This window comes from Haplochromis burtoni, unplaced genomic scaffold, assembly GCF_018398535.1.
Source record: "Haplochromis burtoni strain Fernald_Lab_line unplaced genomic scaffold, NCSU_Asbu1 Contig_245, whole genome shotgun sequence".
NCBI classification, from domain to species: domain Eukaryota; kingdom Metazoa; phylum Chordata; class Actinopteri; order Cichliformes; family Cichlidae; genus Haplochromis; species Haplochromis burtoni.
In genome coordinates, this window is record NW_024582606.1 from 151,237 (window position 1) to 168,491 (window position 17,255).

The 17,255-nt window shown below is 41.9% G+C and overlaps 1 protein-coding gene across 3 annotated transcripts in view; it reads left to right on the forward strand.

Moving 5' to 3' along the window:
- shq1 (SHQ1, H/ACA ribonucleoprotein assembly factor) overlaps positions 1 to 17,255 on the forward strand; it is a 45,975-nt gene that overhangs the window by 19,915 nt on the left and 8,805 nt on the right. For all 3 annotated transcript variants that reach the window (XM_005943842.2, XM_005943843.3, XM_005943841.2), the window contains exons 10-11: positions 6,327 to 6,450; positions 14,554 to 14,674. In XM_005943842.2, coding sequence (XP_005943904.1) covers positions 6,327 to 6,450; positions 14,554 to 14,674 — 245 coding nt within the window. The remainder of the gene's footprint in view (positions 1 to 6,326; positions 6,451 to 14,553; positions 14,675 to 17,255) is intronic.

A 17,255-nucleotide genomic window follows, 5' to 3' on the forward strand; every position in this document is an offset into this window, starting at 1 on the left:
TTTTTTTATTTTATTTTTATTTCCGTTAAGGAAAATGTTTTTTCACTTCTAGTTTTCGTTATTTCGTTAGTTTTCGTTAACGATAATAACCTTGGTGCATGGTCCCTGACAACCCAGCTCGGCCATGTTTGGGCAGAAATTCCATTTGCTGTATTTTGTGTCATCCAGTTACACCACAGTTAGTTATGTTGCTTTCTGGGCTACATTATCATTTAAAGTATTTCTGTGAAATTGTGCAAATTCTAGATGTCTTTGTCTGTGTGCGGTTTATACTTCACAAGTATGATGTAGTACAACACTCTGTTTATCAGTCCGATCAAGAATCGGTGGTTAAGTCATTAGAGAAATGCAAAATGGTTTTGACTCATTTGGCTTGTTTAAAGGAACCGGTTCACTGAGAAGTGTGCATAGATTTGCTGAGTAAATCCTGACCTGAAACAGATATGCTTGCTTCAGAGCTTTCACATTTTACTCAGCACTGTTATCCAGATTACACATTAACGCCGCTTCTTGGAACAAGATCAAGTATTTTGTTGTGCAATATATTGTCAAATGGGAAGAGGTGGAAGTGACCAAAAAGCCTCTTATTTCTGTGAGGAGTCATTTTGAAGGTATAGTTATGGGTGCACACAAGTTGGTGTACTCCTAGTGCCTGGATAAATAGGGGAGGTTGTTTCAGGAACGGCATTTGGTGTGAGATCTTTGCTGAATCAAGCATGTGGATCATCTGAAACGAGATTTCAATACCGGATTGGTTGAGGCTTGGTAGGTGCTGCTGGAAACTGTGCTACTGGATGTGGCTGAAGGCAGCCAAGAGGAAGAGGAAATGGCGAAGGCACAGCTAGTTCGGCTTTGATACCTTTTCATAAGTGACCCGCTTTTTCGAAATTTTAAGAAATGAAAGTCAAAAAGCATTTCAGGTCTTATTAATAAACTGCTAGTACATATGCCTCCCATGACTATAGGACCAGTTTCTTGTCTGTGTGTGTTGAACTAGCTTTAGATTAGACACCAATGCCACGTGAAGGAAGGCGCTTAACAATGACACAGAGAGACTGTGGACATACTTATATTGCTGCATGCAGCTACCTTGTTTCACCTCATCTCATTACTCAATGTGAGACTATTCCTTTGCAGTTTCAGTGATAGGTTTATTCATTCACTGAAATGCAAAGAAACCATTGTGCTGAGATGGCAGAGATCATTCCACGGAAAAGGGAAGTCTACTTACTCTTTTTTTCAGCGCACTTAACATTAGTGTGACTGCAAACAGGCGGCAAATCATGGTTGTTTGGCTTAGAGTTAGATGTGGGCCGTGCTGAAGTTCATTTGTTTATTACAACATTATTACAACATCGCTAACACAAACCATGAACTGGCTTCTTATTAACAACCAGCAACTATTTTACTAGTAGAGCCCGTTCAAGGAGACACTAACCAGTGTATTTGCAGCTGCAGATATGCTTTAAATGCAGGTAATCATAACATTACTGTGTTCCAAAGAGGACGTCTAGAAGGATGCACTACTGTTTCTGAGACTGTTCCTGTTTAAAACATGGCTTTTGTGCATAACGAGAAGATTGCGGGTTGCAGCTTTCTTGCAACAGTTCTTCCAAATAACACAAATGACTGAAGTCACTCGCCACAGGAAACTAGAGACAAAAAAAGAGTAAAATGGAAACCTGTTCCGTTGACTTTACAAGAACCAGTTTGAATTTTTAGATCATCACAGCGATCAAGTTTTTGGAAAAAGTTGGAATTTTTTTTTTTTTGCATCCGTTTAGGTGTGTTGTTTCAAACTTTGTATTCATCAGTCAGTGCCCTCAGAAAGACACTCTAGGGGAAATGCCCACTCTCACTCAGCAACACATGAGCCAAGTTGAAGTAGATTGAATAAATGTTTGTCGAGACTGGTAAATTATTAGTTAGATTACCATCAGTTGTTATTGTGTTAGCTTTGTTTGGCATTTTGGTTTGAATAAAGCGATATCCATCCATCCATTCGCTTCTGTTTATCCTTTTCAGGGTGGCGGGGGGGTGCTGGAGCCTATCCCAGCTGTCATAGGGCGAGAGGCGGGGTACACCCACATTCACACCTATGGGCAATTTAGATTTTTCAATTAACCTATCCCCCGTAAAGCGATATCGATTCAGTAAATCTTAAATCGATTTTTTTTTTTTTTTTTTTTACAAATGTATTTTGCCAGAAACACCAGAATCTCAGGTTAAACTCACAAAAAGACATAAAAATGGACACAAACAGCCCCACGGCATGCACATGGACTCGCCGTCAGGGCTGAAAGGTTGTCTCTCTCCAACCAAAATTGACTGAACCAGCAGCAAAAGAAAATCAAAACTGCACTTCACATTCGAGAAACATCTTCATTAGTTCCCTCTTACTTTTGCTGTTTTGTTTCCACGATGATAAAATCACACTTCCTGCACAGCTCTCTCGCTCTCTCTGTACGTCAAGAGCAGTTTCCAATCAAAAATCTGTTTTCTGCATTATTTGCTTATTACGCACCAGTCTGCCGTTGTGTGCAGCTATGTTGGCCGCACCGTTTTGTTTTTTTTACAAAATTACTCCTTAAAAGAGAACAATTTCTGCTGTTCAATACTGAAGAAATTTAAACTTTTTAAAATTCTGCCAAATTACAAAACACTTGGCTGTGTCTCTAATAAACCTTTGTAACTTTGCTCTGCTCCATTTCAGCAGCATCAGGTAATGTTGATTCATGGTTTTTGATCTACTGCAGAATATTTTTAAGGTGGTTATCTGCTATAAAAAGCCAGGCCAGGAAAATCTCCTTCATGTTTTATCCTCAGATACTTTGACACAAAGACATCTGCTGTGATGCTCACACCTCTGATGAAGTCTCACAGTGTCAGCTTTGTTTTCATACGTAGATATAAAAATATGGATATGTAGTGAGAAATGATCAGAATTATTATATTTCTGACTGTCTGAGTCAAAACTGAAACGAATCAAATCGGGACCTTGTGAATCAGAATTGAGTTTTAGAAATCAGTGGTAATATCCAGCCTTACTAAATACCCACAAGCCACTTCTTATTGTTGCCACAGAGAGTAAATTTAAAAGTTTGTCATTACATTTGAGAACAAAAACAACAACACCAAAGAGGTATATAATATAAGTTCTACACAGCCAGGTTTTCTTTGCATTAGCTGGTTTGACAAATCCTAAAACCCCAGGTGGAGATAAATGGTACCACAACAGTGGCTATCAATGTTAAGTCTGGCTCCTTGGTTCTGGCTCTGTGTGCACTCACATAAAAAAATAACTCTTCCTCTATATAAAAATGGTCCCTATAATTGCAGCCCACTCAGACAAGTTATGATGATGTACGATCATATGACAATGATAAGAAAATGGTGATTGAAAATCTCTAAAGAATGTAAAAAGTATAATGGAAAAATACACTGCAGTTCCAGCAGATTAGAGTACGTTTATGCTGTCCCACAACAATGTGACACTTCACTCAGTATTTTTTAGTAAGGTATGGCTTAACAGCTTGCACATATAAAACACATTCCCCCTGCAGATAATCTGTAACACACTTAAAACCTGCTGTAAATAAAAGAATCAGTGACAACGGGATACTTTTAAGACGGTTTTAACTAAAACTCAGAACATAACCTGGTCCCGACCTGGTTATATCCTCACCGTGGTGATTTAACCAGATGAATAGAGAGCCATTCTATTAAAAGACTCAGCGTAGCTCACAAAAAACTTAATCTGACCTCACAGTACACCCCTCAGGGCAAAGTGAATAGCATATTTTAGTTTCTGTCCACCATTAACAGGACACATGACTAGATTTAAAGACGGGACTCTGTTTCTTGCTGAAACGTTGTTGAAGTCCACTCTAAATTGTAGTTGGTTTGTACTTTGGATTAGAGGTGGGCGATATATCAAAAATACTCGATGTATCACAGGTTTTTCCACATATGATGGTCAAAATGGCTTTACCGTAACCATCGAGTATAAATTGCCATGGCAGTATTAAGCTGTCTCCATGTAATTCACTGTGAGGTTTTATTTTCTCCCACATTAATGCATCATTAATCACCCCCTCCCAACTGGAAAATTTCTACCTGGCACACTGCGCTGAGCATCTGTGTGTGTGTGTGTGTGTGTGTGTGTGTGTGTGTGTATATATATATATATATATATATATATATAATTAGGGCTGCCACAAACGATTATTTTGATAGTCGACTAGTCACCGATTATTTATGCGATTAGTCGACTAATCAGATCATCATCCACTGGACGTAAAACTACAGCTTATTGCACCAGCAGCATCTGCTCTTATATAACTATCATTAGCTTACAGCTTTAAGCTTTTAAGGTGCTAACTAAAAATAAAGACAAGATGATAGTTTATTCAATTTTAATGAAATTTGCAGATTGTTTCGGTAAAGTTTAATAAACTCCTTGCTATCTAAAATATAACAGGACAACGGAGTAAATTCTCCAGCATCTCACACTTCTGATAATCAGCTGTCTGCGACGTTTATTCAGCTGTGTAAAAACTATAACTTTAATCTCAGCCAAACCGATTTACTCAGGAGCAAATAAAATACTAAAAAAAAAACAAAAACCAAACAACAACATTTTTAATTTATCTAAGTGACTCATATATATTTAACCTGAGTAGCGAAAGATGGCGGTGGGTTTGAAAACAATTTGCCGGGAGTCCGGTGTTCTCACAGCGCTCGTGTATCGCGATATAGCCAAAAAAATATCGTCATATTAGATTTTCCTCATATCGTCCAGCTGCTCTTTGGATTATTTTCTTTTGAGCTCTTAAAATTTTTCCACCACTAATCAACAATCAGAACTCCTAAATTGTCACTCACATTGCCAATGGAGGGAAGAAAAATGCAACTTTATTTTAAAGTTACAGAGTGGAAGGATGTTATCTCAGTTGTCCAACACTACAGAGATAAAGTCACATTTTTGAGGAGGTGCACATCTGCTCCACTGTTATCCCTTCACACACAGCTATAAATCAAGCTTAAACCTCGACCGACAGTTGCTGCTACACACCCCGAGAGCTGCTCAGTCATTGTTATTGCGCATAGGGCCTGTGGGTTGTTCTTGCCAGTTGTCTCGCACTTAGGGCAACATGCTTCTATCCTACATCTGCCAAAACAGATGATGCACTTGAATATACGATCCTTCATTAACGCTAGGGACACACTACGCTGCACATGTGGTTAAAGGGTCCCAGAGGGCATTTGACTGTTTAGTGACTGACAGGATCCCAGAGCGTCCTCATTAGGTTTCAGGCACGCACACATGATTACCACTTGTGATCAAAATGCAGTTCTAAACAAGTCTTGTGGGGGTTCTTGGAGGCGTTTGGGAGCCTAGACCTAGACCATGGTTTGAGAGGAAGTAGTTTCCCTGTTGTGCTGACAGGGAAGCACAGAACAGTCTTCACCTGCACGACAGCCCTTTGCTGCTCGTCAGTCAGTCAGTAGAGCTGTCAGCTCCCATTGAGGGGCCACCTCACTCAGTCTCCCCCTCCTCCACCACTTCCTCGCTCTGTTCTGCTCTACAATGGATTCCTCTCAGTCTCTGACTGCCTGTCTATCTGTGTGTCACTGCTGATACAGCTCTGCTGCCTCACTCCATTCTGCTGTCTGCTATCTTTTTTTAATGCTCTGACTTGACTCGCTCTCTCCTTCCTCGCTTATGCCAAACATTCCTCTTTCCCTGCCACCTTATCCCACCTCCCCACCCCCCATCTGCTGCCTGTTTATTTGTCCTCAGTCGACTGTGCTGGTGTGACTGAGTCCCCCCCCCCGCGGCTGCAGCAGACCTTATTTACACTCTAGCTAAACAAGCCCAAGGGAAAGCATGATCCCCAATGACATGCACTTGCAAGCTTGCAATACATCCTTAACAAGCCACAAAGAAAAAAAACGAGGGAATTTGAGGGTGGGGGGGTGATAAAAATCTCTCGTTCTGTCTCCAGGCCATGTCCATTAGTGCAGAGAACATCAGAGAGTGATAGCAGTGATTAAAGAGAGGCAGCAATTAACAGTCCAGGGCTGTGGAGGTGTTTAAGAGTTGCAAGCCTCTATTTTGCCAGCTCTATAAATGAGTAGTTGTTAGGAGTAATTACAGAACCATCAACTGCAGTTCTCACCAACAAGGCCCAATGTTCAGTCTAAGAATAAGAGGGGATGGAAAAACCTCAAGCCCTTTCAGCCAGTTGCATCTTTGTTTCCCTTTCTGTGCTCTGGCTCTGTTGCAGGATACTCTTACAAATGTCTTGTTCTCTTTCCTGCAGACATACAGCTCCCTGCAAGAGGTCCTGGTGTCATTTGGACGGAGGGTTTTGTGCTACCCGCTCTACAGACACTTTTCGTTGGTCTCTCTTGCGATTCATGACACGGCTAAAATTCTGCATTCAGGTGAGACACGCTTACCAGACCTACACCGGCAACACGCACACATATGCACAAAAGCTCATAAAGACCATTATTACCTCTGCAGACTGGTAGTGACCCTTTGACATCTGCCACATGATCTGCAGTGTTCCTTGTGGGTTTTGTGGTTTTGAGTTAAAACTAGAAGCTAAATCAACTCTAATTTCTTTCCACTGTGAACACGGGATCTTGGCTAATTAGTGTTAATTGATTCTGCCCACCCCGTGGTTTCTGCAGAGCAGCGCTTTCATATGTAAATGGGTTTTAGCGTGTGCAGTCAGAGTCTGCTGTGCGTCCGTAGCCTGTAGGATGCTGCTCGATCGAGAGTGCGTGCCGCTGAAAAGGCAGCCTGATAGCCAGCGTGCTTTGCATGGAGTATTGTTTAGCAGAAGCAGCCTGCCACTGATGGAAAGTAGCCCATGAGAAGACAGCAGCGAGTGTTTGAAAGTGATATTCTTCCAGCTACGCGAGAGAGCGAAAGTGGCCGGGCTCCCACCCCCTCAGGGAGCGAAATGTGGATTAGAGGAAAACGGACTGTTGACTTTGATATCTCAAAGCTGCACGTAATCTTTAAATCAAAAGCCCCCGCAGACAGCTGAGAGTCAGCAGTGTAAACATACTCAGGATGTGTGAGGGCTAAGATTATCCAGCTTGTGATGATTTTAACACTAGCAAACGACAGAAAATTAAAGGCCTTTTAAGCCCCAGATTAGCATTTCCTCGCCTCATTAAGTAGGAAGATGAGTTGATCAGGAGAGCCAGGGAAACAGCAGTTAGACTCGCTCTTTCCTTTCTGTCTTTTACCTCAGAGCAGAGATTTCTCTTGTTGAGCCCAAACCTGGAAATTGTTCCATCTCCTTACACCTCAAAGAACATCTTATTCCAACTCCACTCTGTGCATAATAAGAAGCCAAAGCGTCTGTTTATTTGTTTAAATTTAGAGGGGGGAGGGATGGGACTTAATTTTTTAATATGCAATAATGTTCCCTCCCGGCTCATAACCTTCATTATTTACAAGAATTATGAAGAATAAGTAAAAGGGCTTCTCCTTAATCAACTGTAACACTACAGTAATTCGTTCTGTTGCATGTGTGAGGCTGCCTTTCCTCCCAGCATTACTTTAGACACTAATTAATTTGTCAGGATAAGGCGAATGGAAATGCACGTTCCATTTTCGAGGTACTTCATTTAACTGTCTGTACAAGCAAACATTCATATTAGCAAAACAAACCCATTAATGGCAGCGAGCAGATTATGGCCTCAGAGGAAGTGTTATCCAGGGGTAAATATTTAAACAACCTTCTGGCAGTTTGGTGAGCATTCTCAAGGAGCTCCTCCACCTGCTTCCTAAGAGGCTGTAACTAAAGAGCCACCGGGCAGGTAGAGAAGAGCAGAAAGCCAGTCGGAGTTAGGAAGTGTCGAGGTGGGCACCACTGTCGTGCTGCTGTCGTGATCAAACAGAAAGGGCGGTACAGGAAATGTCAGATGTGTCCTTCGATAAAGGTCCGCCATGTTCCTGTGTTGTTCATTCACAACAGCACCTTTACAGCCAACGTTTCTTTGGAATTTCTTGGGAAAGTTTTACATTTGTGGAAGTCAAGTTTTAGGTCGAGTAAGGCGCTCTGGTCTGAGTAATGAAATTTTACATTCAGGCCAGGGTGATATTTTATTGGATGAGATTCAGGCTATGTCCACACCAACGCATTGTTTTCTCTCCGTTTTGGCCTCCCGTCCACACTGAGACGGCGTTTTCCCCAAGGAAAAACGCAGCGTTTTGAAAACGCTCTCAAAAACGAATACATTTCAAAACGGAGCTGTTCCATTGCAGTGCGGACACTCGAAAACGCAGACTTTCTAAAACGATGACGCATTTTAGTCATGTGATGCAGTCATGTGACCAATTAAACAAAGATAGCGGAGGGCATTATACAGCAGTTGTTTTGATTGCTCTCAATTTTGATGAATACCAGTTTGTACATGCTCCAGATAGCTTTTCTTCAAATTCTTTAATTCTCACTCGCTTTTGCGCACGGATGTTTCAATGTGGATGCACAACTCTGTAAAACCGACTGAAAACGCCAGTGTGGACACGGAGCGTAGTGTGGACGTAGCCACAAGAAGTGGATATCCGCATGTGTCTGTGGGGGTGGGAGGAAAAGTGCCATCAGGGAAGAATTGTCCCAGCACATTAGACCTGCCACAGGATGAAGCCTTTCAAGCATATCATCATTAGTGTTAAATCTGACAAAGGCAGAATGCTTCCGGCTGCTTTTGCTGCTTTTCCTGTTGCCTCTGCTCTTACTCTGAAAAGTTAGAAGCAAAAAAGATATAATTTAAATGTTATTGATATGAGTTAAAGAACCTTCAGTAGATTTCCTTTTCCCCAAGTTATTCATGGTGGCAGGGCTGTCAAACAGAGAAAGTATTTACCCCCTTCCTCATCCTTATTATTATTATTTATTTATCTATCTTGTCACACTTGCATTTTTCATATAATTAAACAAATTTTCATATTTGACAAAGATTCCCTGAGTAATTACAAATGCAGTGTTTAAATGTTGACTTGATTTACATTCAGGGAAAAATTATTTGAACCCCTGCTGATTCTGTAAGTTTGCCCACTGACAAAGAAATGGTCATTCTATCATTTTAATGGTTGGTTTATTTGAACATTGAGAGACAGAACAATAACAAAAAAATCCAGAAAAATGCATTTCAGAAAGTTATAAATGAATTCGCATTTTCATCAATCAGTAGGACTTCTAGCCCCCAGGTCTATCTTATACAGGCAACGAGCTGCCATTGGGAGCCTTCACAACTTGTTATGCGTATAAAAGAATGCTGCCCATTGGAGCAATTAATTTCTGCACCATGGCCAAGACCAAAGAGTTTTCCAAGGATATGAGGGACAAGGCTGGAATGGGCTACAAGACCATCACCGAGCAGCTGGGTGAGAAAGTGACAACAGTTGGTGCGATTACTCCTGAGATGTACGCAAAACTTTTGCCAACTACAAGATACAGCTGACCTCTGTGGATGCCAACAAAGGTTTTGCCACCAAGTACAAAAGCGTGTTTTGAAAGAGATCAAATACTTATTTCTTTCATGAAAATGTGACCTAATTTATAACTTTCTGAAATGCGTTTTTCAGGATTTTTTTGTTATTGTTCTGTCTCTCACTGTTCAAACCCAAAAAACTTAAGCAAGGGTTAAAATGATTTTTTTCCTCTGACTGTATAAAGGGAAACCACTGTCCAAATCTACCTGGCTCTATTTAGGGAGCAAGTAATTACCTCCCTTGTTAAGTCATCTTACTTTTTCACAGCACAGTAAAATATCCACCTGCATAAGGGACCACTGGATGGCTTTTTAGTGTGAAAATTGCTGAGGAGGAGGAGGGAATACTTGTTGGACTTTCCCAGTGGAAAATACACTGGGAACCATTGTGTTGCAAAGTTAAAATGTTTAATGTAATGAGTGTTTGTTCCAAGCCACAGGTCTGAGTCTTTCGACACAGTCTAGTTTTTCAACTTTCGTACTGGCTATGACATCCTCTGTAGCTTCCAATACGACACCAGAGTAAGGTGGTTAAGCTAAGGTGCTGCACCAATTTGCCACTGACTTTTGACATTAGTGCTTCTTTATAATGCAAAAAAACAAAACTGAGACATGGTGCTGAAATTGCACTCATTTTCCTTTAGATATGAAGCTGCTTTGTTTTTAGTTGAAGACAAGGTGGCGAGGACCATTTTTAGGTTATCATGCAGTGGTTTTACTGGTCTTTGTGAAGTTTTACTCAACATGTTTTAAGCAATAAATAAAAAAAAAATGCTGTGGGCTGTCAGTGTCCTTCAAGATATTTGAAAATAAGAATACTTTAAATTCCTCATCAGAAAAGGCTGTGACAAAGATGGCTGAGGTTGTGTTTCTCACATACATCATTAAGTGTTTATGTAAAAAACATTAAAACTGTTTAAAAAAAAAAAGATTACTTTGCTGCTGCAGTGTCTAGAAAACACAGCAGGCTTTTGTTTTTGGTCCACTTCACACCCACCACCACACTGCATGCCTGCCCAGTCTGCAGCCATGCAGGAATTACTGCTCTACGTTTTGAATGCGTCTCCCTCCCCACTCATTGGATAACCCAATGATACCTAATTGAAATGCCTCGCTCACTTGTGCTAAACCCTTCACCAACAATCAGTATGTTAAACTCAACCTTTGCTCCAGTTTTCTCCAAACAACTTAGAAAGCTTCTCTCTGGAAAAAAAAATCAAATCTTGGAAGCAAGACCTTTTTTTTGTTTTGTTTTTTTTTTGCTTCACACAATCCAAGCCTTGATTTTTTTTTTTTTCTTTAAAAAAGAAAAAAAATATTTATTTTATGTTTTTTCCTAAGGCCACAGTTCCCTGTATACAATGCCATGCTTTAAATGAGGACCAAATGTTTGTTCAAGGTTTTCCTCGCTGTGAGTACGCTGTTTATTTTGATTGGTCTGGAATGTCTCTGGACAACGCCAACAAGCTCTCTGGAGGTGGAGAGGAGCATTTTCTCTTGCCCTCAGCGGATTGTTGGCCACATCATATGGCTATTTATATGCCTGATTGAAGGATAAGTGCTGCAGCACTTTAACTAGCTATGTGCTTCAGGAGAAAATTCCTTTCAGAATAACACACGTATTCAGTGTATCGTCTTGATGCATGCTCAATCATGCAGGTAATTAAATCCAAAAATTTGGTTCTGTTCATCTGGACATTTTCAGTGGGAGAAACATTTCGTCACTCGTCCGTGCAACTTCTTCAGTCTCAGCTGACTGCAGGTTTCCCCAACCTTATAAACAGTATCTTTGCACAATGACTGAAACCAGCCCACTGAATAACAATGGGCTGTGAGGTCAGGATCCAGGAGAGAAGGACAACTGCTGCCTAAGCGAAAACCCTTAGTGATTCCCTATGTGTCAGGAGTATCGGAACAGTTGAGACGCATTTTCTCCAAAGACTGCGTGGCTTTCAAACGCCAAAACACACTCCGCCAAAAATGGTCCATGCCAATGATCCCTTGACACAAACAGAGCAATGTAGGTACTGTTAAGTGCCAGGAGGATTGCCATGGCTTATACATTGGGGAAACCAAACAACGTCTGGACACATCCTGGACAGGGAGGAACGCTGGTTTGAGCGGGGAGTCAAGGAGGCCATTTACGTGAAAAGGGAAAGACCGTCTCTGAATCGAGGAGGGGGCCTAAAGGTGCGTCTTTTTCAATCAGCTCACTGTGGATGGTACTCATGGTCTTTGATCAGTGGTTGTTAATCAACGGCCATGGCAATTTGCAAAATAAGGAAGGAATCAAGGAACTGACCTCACATCCCATTGTTCCTTCAGTGGTGCTAGTTTCAGTCATTATGCAATGGACTGTTTGTAAGGTTGGGGAAACCTGCAGTCAGCTGAGACTGAAGACGTCACTTGTTAGAGTGACGAAACGTTTCTCCCACTTAAAACGCTACGTCCAGTTGAACCATTGTGGTTCTGTGTGTGATGCAGTTGGGGTGTTGAAAGAGGAAACTGTTTTTCTAAAACAATTTCAAAACACACTGTCAAAAATGTCAATAAGGACTGAACGTACACATTCTTTAGTAGATAGTTCGACAGTAGACATACATTTTCTGTCACCATCTGTATGTTTTATCATTTGCATTAAATAAAGCACATGGTATTCTATTGGCTTAAAATTAACAAATGAACACTTAAAAAGTTTATATTAAATTAAAATAACACGTTTAATGTGTTGTGGCAGTAGTTATACAGTTAAGTGTATGAAGGCAAATAAAGAGCTATGAGGTGCTGCTATTCTTAGACATCAACTGCATATTGGGACTTTGCAGCTTACACAGCTCTGGTGGCTTCCTGGTGGATATTTCTGGTGGCTGTAAACATACATCTTCTGTGCTCTTGCTTTGATAGATGAGAGCACACATTTTTCCAAAGCAGCCTCTTGGGATGAACTCTGCAGTCATAATGACACACAGTCCTTCTCTCCAACATTAAATCAATCACTTAAATCTCTCTCCTTGTTGCTGATTGGCTTATTGTTTGTGGGTACCTCAATCCAGTCACCTCCTCTTCTGTCTCCTCCCAAAATAAACCAAGAATATAAAAATCAGTATATTTACGCACGGAGAACAGCCACAATATTAAACTTTTTTACAGTGTGTTGCGGTGTCTGACCACATTAAACCATTAAAAATGCAGAGTTTGTGAAGCCGGCATGTTGCCCTGTAATCATGAACCGTGACCAAGATGGACTTTTATATATGTGGCTAGAGACCGGTCACATCCGTAATACATCAAAGGTGGAAAAGAAGAAAGTTAGGAGCCATTCACATGCTGTGGAGACGTGTTTTAATTTGTCTCTTCACCTTTAGACTGAAAACATGCCTTTTGTTATATCATCTGATTAGGGCTCCCCTTCACAAAGGCAAAAGGGCCAACACGACCGGCATCTGGATAAAACATCATGCTCTTCCTCACCTCGAGCTTCAACTCCTAAACTGAAGTCAGAGCTCTAACTGTACAAAAACATACATAAACATTGTTATTTATTAACAGTATTGTGACAGTTATTGTCAGCAGACTGGACGTGCGACCCTCCATCTCCGGACAGTTGACAATGGCCAAATAACAATAACAGCTGGTTATAAGCTAACATTATGCCAGCTGATGAGATTTTTTTTCCCCCCCCTCAAATAACGAGAACATATGAGAGCTTTTTAGCACTAAGCATCAGAGTCCAACAATATTAGGTCCACTTTTAAGACAGTTCTGCTTACAGCGGCTAACACGGGCAAAAACAACAGTTCATTCATTCTCACCAACTCACCTTTCATCAGACAGGAGCGAGCTTCACTGATTTATCGATGCATATTGGACTCCTTTTACAGAGTAAATAGACGTGGACACCAGCTGAGATAAACAGCGCACTGGCAGCCTACACTCATTACAGATGAACGGCGTTTAGAGTTGTTTGTGCAATAACGACCACCATAGCTGGGATTACGGACTTGCATCTGGAATCTACTGGCATCACTGCAACTTTAATGTTGTTGCCGCTCAGTGTTAATGAAAGCACCACAAGTCATTAGTGCAAATAAATTATTTTTGTGCCTAATTTTAAAATCTAATTAAGCATAAGCTTTAGTGTCATATCTGTTTTTCAGTGACATTTCTAAAGTTTTGCAAAGACAGATTTTTATGAAAGGAATTAGGAGAGAAAAATAAGAAACAAACAGGATTAGAAGGAAATGAACGACCACATCTGCTGTGTGCATGAAGAGCTGCATAGACGCGACTCCAGTGTCTCCCCCTGCAACCCCGCCTCCCCCCAGGCCCTCGGGCTTGTTGTAGTTTTCAGTATGAGAAATGTCAGTTTTGGAAGTTATAGCATTTCTAAGGTTAGAAATGTAAATTAAACCAAATGTACTGCCAACTGCCAAAGAAAGACTTTGAGAAAGTGATCCTCCTCCTTTAGGACCAGGCGGGATTTCTTGGAAAGAAATAGTTTTTGAGGAAAAAAAGGGGGAAAAAATCAACAAGATGCAGATTTCTAAAAAATTCAGCTTTTACATGCTACGTCTAATTAATTGATGTAACATCAAATCAGAAGCAAAATGGATACAGATAAGGATGCAGCGCAGTAGCAGAACAGGCAGGCTTAAGATTTATGTCAAGTGGAAAATCATCAGAAACATTCAGAGCTATTTTTGATAAATCAAGGCAAAGCAGTGTTTGACAGAGTTTGAGCAGAAACACTATTAATTTGACAGACTCCAGAAATAGAGTTGTCATCTTTGTCTCAGATGAACCACTTCTTTTTCCTAAAAAACAAAAAACCCATATGGATGAAATTACTCTGCTGCTCGCTGGGATTTCCCTCTGATCCTGTATCTTGGCTTTTATGTATGGAACAATAACTGCAAGCCTTAAGACACATGCTGCATCTGCCAGCAGCTGGAGTGCATTGTCATCCTTAATAGTGAGCACGAATAACACCATTTTTCCATTTGCCTACCCCGGCTGTGTTGCCGTGCCCAGGGAAAGCCTGCGTCCTCAAATGCCTGCTGGATATTCACAGAGTCTTCAGAGAGAACGAGCCGGCATACATATTGAACGATCTGTACATCACAGACTACTGCATCTGGATCCAGAGAGTCAAGTAAGTCCACCAGCACACACAAATCCATTCACACACACATGCAGACACCTCAGAGGCCTCAATCTAGATAGAATTGCCTTCAGAGCCATGCACTGTGCCATTCAGACTGCCCCCTCCCGCGATGCTTCAGTGTCATTTTGTCACAGCAGGGCTAATTGCACGACCAAGCCTGCGAAAGATGCAGTTTATGTGGTCAAAGTACCATCAGTGGGTGTTAAAAGAGCCAGCTGCACTCAGCGGATTCACTCTGTACGAAACCTTTAGGAGCTCATGCGCGTCTGCGTGGGCTTCTCCAATCTATGGCGGATGCGACCTTTTCCTAGAACTGTAAGCCCAAAGATGCCAGATCTGCACTTTCTTCCCAAATGCCACAGGTCTGATGGCTCTCTCCTCCTCCTCCCCTCCCCCCGCCTAGTTCATATTTAACAATTAGTCACATTTTAAATGCGAGCCTGCGAGCACATTACAGAGTAATGAGCTCAGTTTTACTCCTGGCCAAGGTTCAGCAAAGTGGTGTGCTCGTCTGGAAAAAGCCCAGTTGAAAAATGCGCGCCTGATGTTGTAGGCTCAGCGCCCAGATGCAGACACGATAAAAGGTCTGCAGGGATTTAGCGGTCTCTACCTCCCTTCCTCGCATTCTCATTTCTGCATTTTTCCAGCACAAGTCTTGAATGCTGCTCTTTTAAAGAAATAGAAAATGCAGCGGATGCTGCGTTCGTAAAGGGTGGGAGGAATAAGGAGTCTGGTTCAGGGCTGTTTGAGACACAGAGCAGAGAGAAGACGCGCACTCGATCTTAGTCTGTAAGCGCAGGGAGCTTCTGAAGCTCTTGTCAACTCACAGAGAAAGTCGATCAGTCTCTTCCGAGGCACACCGGAGCACTGCTCCTCCTCCCTTCCCTCCCTGCTCTACTTTGGAACTAAATGTCAGCTTGACCAAACGTGCTGGCTGCCACTACACCCTTCATCGATCATTAAACGGATTGGCCCCGTGATCTCTTAGCACTGACCTGTGATTGAATCATTACATTTCTCTTGTCTAAATAAAAGTGTACAGTAATTTTTTTCTTTTTGTCATGATGTGAAAAAGACAGTAGAAGCACTTCTATCACCTCCTGCCACTTGAGAGAGCAACCAAGCGTGAACAGATTTTTGTTGTTGTCATTCTTTATGTATGAGCGTGCTGGCTCACACTCAATAGAAACCTCATACAGTCTTCTCTCGTGGTTTATGAAACTATGTTCCCATGTTTGCAGTGTAATATTAAAAGGAGCCTGCAGTCAGAATGCAAAGCAGCAGCGCAGGAGAGCGAGGCGGCAGCGGTGATTTCCACAGACCAACCTCCTCTATCATACATGCGGTTTGTTGTGGCGGCCCCCTTTGTATCATCTGACAGGTTTGATGACAGATCGTGTAGGCATTGTTTTCCCACAGTGCGAGATATTCCCCCGCGCAGGATTTGTCATCCTCCGCTAAGTGAGTCGTCTCTGGGAGCCCAGGCGGTTAGATGAGATGCAATCTATATACCCCCCACCCCCCGGTGCAATCCCCGTATCCTGTCGCTCCCTCTCCGCTGCTGCTGCCGAGGCATATGCGATCAGCTATACGTGATGGACACGGCGATTAATGGATGTTTGCTGGCTGCAGGGGGGGTGGTTGATTTATTTAATCTCCTCACTGTGTCCCACATGCGTTTCTACTCCTAAAGTTCATCTGACTGCTGAGACATCGGTCTCAGATTTACAACCTCGTAAAGACTTCATCATGATTTAAGCCATGGGGCAGGCGCTCTCCTCTACGCTCTCAGACACTCGGAGCAGAACCCCTTTGCGCTGAGATCAAGCGTGCAACCTCAAAGCAAATTGCGCTTCCCGTTGTTTCAATAATGAGGAACTTTTTTTGTTTTGTTTTGGGCTATATTTTTTTTCCCCTCACTGGAGCGGTCACCATTTCACACAAACACACACAAACATCCTTTTGTTGGGTATGGTTTTTAATCCGCCCTCACACATCCGTCCAATCCTAATTATCTCTGAATTGTTAGCAGACAGTATTATTTCAAATGGAGCAGCAGCCTCTCCAGTCCATTAGTTTCACTGTATGCTTTTGAAGGTCTTCAGCTGCCAAAACCCCCGCAGAGTTGCTGGACTGCACAGGAAAAAAAAGAGGGGGGAAATAAGCGAGTCGCCTCACTTTCTTTCTCTTTGTTTTGCCTGCCTTTATCAAAAAGCTTGGAGACAGGCCAACACAGATCCACGGCAGCCAGCGCACACGAAGCTTTATAAGCCTGTTGTTGTGTTACAGTACCTCAGAGAATCAGAAGGGCCGCAGCTTCCTTTTACCACACAGGTTTCTCTCGCAGCCACCCACCCACCCTTATTAATTGGGTCAATTATAGTCTAGCAGGACAAAAAAAAAGAAAAACGCGGAGAATACAGAATACAAGCGCTTCAGGGTTAGTCTGAGGAGAGGATGAAGTGATTAGCAAGAAAATTTAGTCTGCTTTTTCTTTTGTGGAGCAAAAGTGTGAATTGCCTCTGAGATGTGTGAAATGGACATTGACACATTGCTGCAAAAACTGGAA